The sequence below is a fragment of the Euphorbia lathyris genome, chromosome 4 (genome assembly GCF_963576675.1).
Source record: "Euphorbia lathyris chromosome 4, ddEupLath1.1, whole genome shotgun sequence".
NCBI lineage: Eukaryota > Viridiplantae > Streptophyta > Magnoliopsida > Malpighiales > Euphorbiaceae > Euphorbia > Euphorbia lathyris.
Window position 1 is genome coordinate 42,312,125 of NC_088913.1, and position 3,272 is coordinate 42,315,396.

General features: G+C 37.8%; 1 protein-coding gene across 1 annotated transcript; it reads right to left on the minus strand.

The window, feature by feature from the left end:
• Positions 1–222: 222 nt before the first annotated feature.
• On the minus strand, positions 223–2,127 carry LOC136227500 (pectinesterase-like). Its single transcript, XM_066016189.1, has 2 exons — positions 1,067–2,127; positions 223–989 (listed from the first exon to the last, which is right to left on the minus strand). The coding sequence occupies exons 1-2, from the start codon at positions 2,043–2,045 to the stop codon at positions 292–294; spliced, it is 1,677 nt and encodes a 558-aa protein (XP_065872261.1). The 5' UTR covers positions 2,046–2,127; the 3' UTR covers positions 223–291.
• Positions 2,128–3,272: the final 1,145 nt, after the last annotated feature.

Here is a 3,272-nt window from a genome sequence, read left to right on the forward strand (position 1 = left end):
CATGCTTATTAAGGTGTATGTGATCAAGACTCGTTAGTTTTTTCGTGTTCTTCTTTGCTAAAAAAATTTATTTATTTATTTTATTAATTTTTTTTTCATGTGTAATTATATTCTAGGAGGAGACACGATTTAATTCAATTTAATTTTTTATACCTTACCTTTGTCGTAACGTTGAAAATGAAAATAGCATAAAGAAAAAGAATAAAATAATAAGTTGCACTTTTCCATTTAGAAGGAATTAAGGTTGGAGGCATAATAAATTGATAATGAACAAAATAAAGATATATGTTGTCAGTTCTTGAAGCCCGTCAAGAAAGGTACTCCGGCGGCTCCGATCCATTGAGGTGACTGAGGAAGGAAAGTTCCGGCGGTGAAGGGCTGAGCACCTTGTCTGTTAAGGAAATGAAGAGTCTTCCATTTAATCCTCCTAGCTGTATTAGCTCCAGGTCCAGTGTTTGCATACTCAGCATAATAAATAGTATCAAGGAACTGAGATCCAATCCATTCTTTCCATCCTTGAGGTTGAATCAAATCTCCCAATTGAGATTGCATAACCACAGTTCTTGAATATGCTTTCCATGGCCTACCCAAATATGTTTTTGTTGTTAGTCTCTGTGGTGTTAGTTTCTCCTCAGGGACGATTCTGCAGTTATGGATCACAAGTCCAGTGTTTTGTCCCTTCTCTTTCCTTCCATCTGCTGTCACTGTGTTGAACTGGTTTGGATTTGGCTTCCTCACGATGATCAATGAGTTCTGGATGATTGCTGCTCCGTATCCGAACAGGAAATCAATGGTTCCCGAGATCACACAGTTGCGGTAGAATTGACGTTTTGCTTGGTACAATAATGTGTCTTGGTATCCGTCCATTCTGCAGTTGTAGAACACTGACATATCAGAGTTTACACGGAGGGCAACAGCCTGATGACCGTCTGGACCGGCTGTGTTCGAGAATCCCATTGATCTTCCAATGAAACCATCGGAGTCCACAGCTGTTGTATATATATATTAGAATCAATCAACCGATGATGACAAAAAGGAAGAAAAAAGTTAGGATTAGGTTACGTACCGAATGAAGCAGTGTTGAAGGTGTTGATACCACCGGCGAAACTCTTCTTTCCGGTGACAATGGTTCTCCTAGGTCCATCACCATACATAAAAATGTTAGGCATCTTCTTTGGTACTTTGACTTCCTCATTATAAATTCCAGCCTTGACATAAATGACATATCGTCCCTTGAGATTGGCTGGGTAAGCGTTGATAGCAGCATTAATGGACTTGTATTGGCCAGAGCCGTCTTTGGCAACAACTGCATTTGGCTTAGGCCTGTTGGTGTCTTTGACAGCCAACAACTTCCTGTCAGCAGCAGATAACCAAGTCGGGAAACCGTTGTCCTCCTCAAGAAGTCTACGTGAATTAGGAAGATTCAATTGGAGACCGAATGAATGAAGGATCTTTGAAAATCCTGCAAGCATTTCCAATATGTTGTCTGTCAATTCATTAGCGTATTCAGTACTATTGGAAATAGTAGCCTTCAAATCGTTGGTGTCTTCAAAACCATCAATGCACAATTCATTATAAGAAATGATTGAACTCAACCAAATACGGAACTCATCTGCTTGTTCAGTTAAGTCTTTCAAGCTAACTTGAGAAACCTTTTCAATAATGTCATCAAGTTCTTCTTTGGCATCATTCAACAATGTCTTGCAATCATTCAAAGAAGTCTTTGTTCTATTATCACCTTCCTTAACCTTAACGATTAGATCATTGCTCAAATTCAATGATTTTGTCAATGATTCTGAAATTGCTAAAATGCCTCCTTTGATAAGTTGTTTAGGATCAGTGCTATTAACATCGCCAAGAGTTTTTGTGCAAACTTCCTTGTAATTAGTCGGTTGGCATATTTGGGTTGCAGCCTTCATTTGTGGGGATAAATTATGCATGTTGCCCAAACCCTCTTCAGTCCGGTTCACAGTAGCAATAACTCCGATCACCACTCCCACAACTAGAAGCAAGGAAAACCCTGAAACCACTATTTTTCCAATCATCTTTTTACCCTGGACGACCGGCCCACACGAATGGTGAATTCGGGGCCGATGCAAAAGGGTAAAAATATGCAAGATATTATTACTCTTAGCTGTTATTGATGACTGATATATTTCATATACTTGTTTAGGTTTTTATAGCATTGTTTACATTCTATAATTATCCAATTTGCATCAAATATTGAATGGTAGACCTTAATTTATTCAGTTAGTTATAATTAAGCTGCAAATTTGTGGATGGAGATACTCTAATTATATGCATAAACAACCCATATATTTTTAGCCAACGATCACTAAAAATAGTATACAGTTTTGAGCAATAATTTGACAAGATCAGATGATAAATCTAATTTAATTTTGAAGCAAGTGTTTTATTAATTGCTTATATACAGAAACATTCTAATTATCTGTTAAACAAATTATAACGATCAAGCATTAGCACATACATATATAAAGATAATTAAGATTGTTTTGGGAAGGAAACTTGTATTAACATATATAGGGTGAATATTCATGGAATTGTACCAATTCCATGAATAATGAGTTGAGAGGAAATGACTGTAAAAGAGGAGCAAGTTGGTATCATTAATGCTCGCATTAGGGCAGCCCGCTTGTTAAGCCCAAAATATACCTAAAATATCATTAATATTTACGTCAGTTTTGTCATGAATTTATGCTGTTTATATCTATTTAGAATACTTTTACGTCCGAATATGTTTCTTTCATGCAAGGTACCTAAATATTTGGTAAAATCCAAATAGAAACGAAAACGGATCAAAAACGAAGGAAAAACCCTAAGTTACGAGCCAAAAGACGAAGAATTCAGCACACCGATACGAGGAAGACGGGAATGGAGTCAGAACCGCGAGAAGAACATCTCGGATCTCGGTAGAGATCGCGACCGAGATTCCCATATCTCGGTAGAGATCGTGACCGAGATTCCCTAATCTCGGTTGCGACACGCCTTTTTCAGGCACTACGCCTGTTCGTTTCGAAGGATAAAAATTGCTCCCCTAATCTCGGCAGGGATTCCATGATCTCGGTAACATCAGAAATTCCTGCAGCACATCTTTCACATGTTTAATTTCAAAGAAACGCGTCCGGTCGAGTGGATAGAAACGTCTCTTCGCAACGGACACGACCTTTAGACACGACCCTTCAACATCTATAAATTAATAGTTGATTTCAGAGTTCAATGAGAGTTAGATTAATTAAGAAGAGTGCAGAATT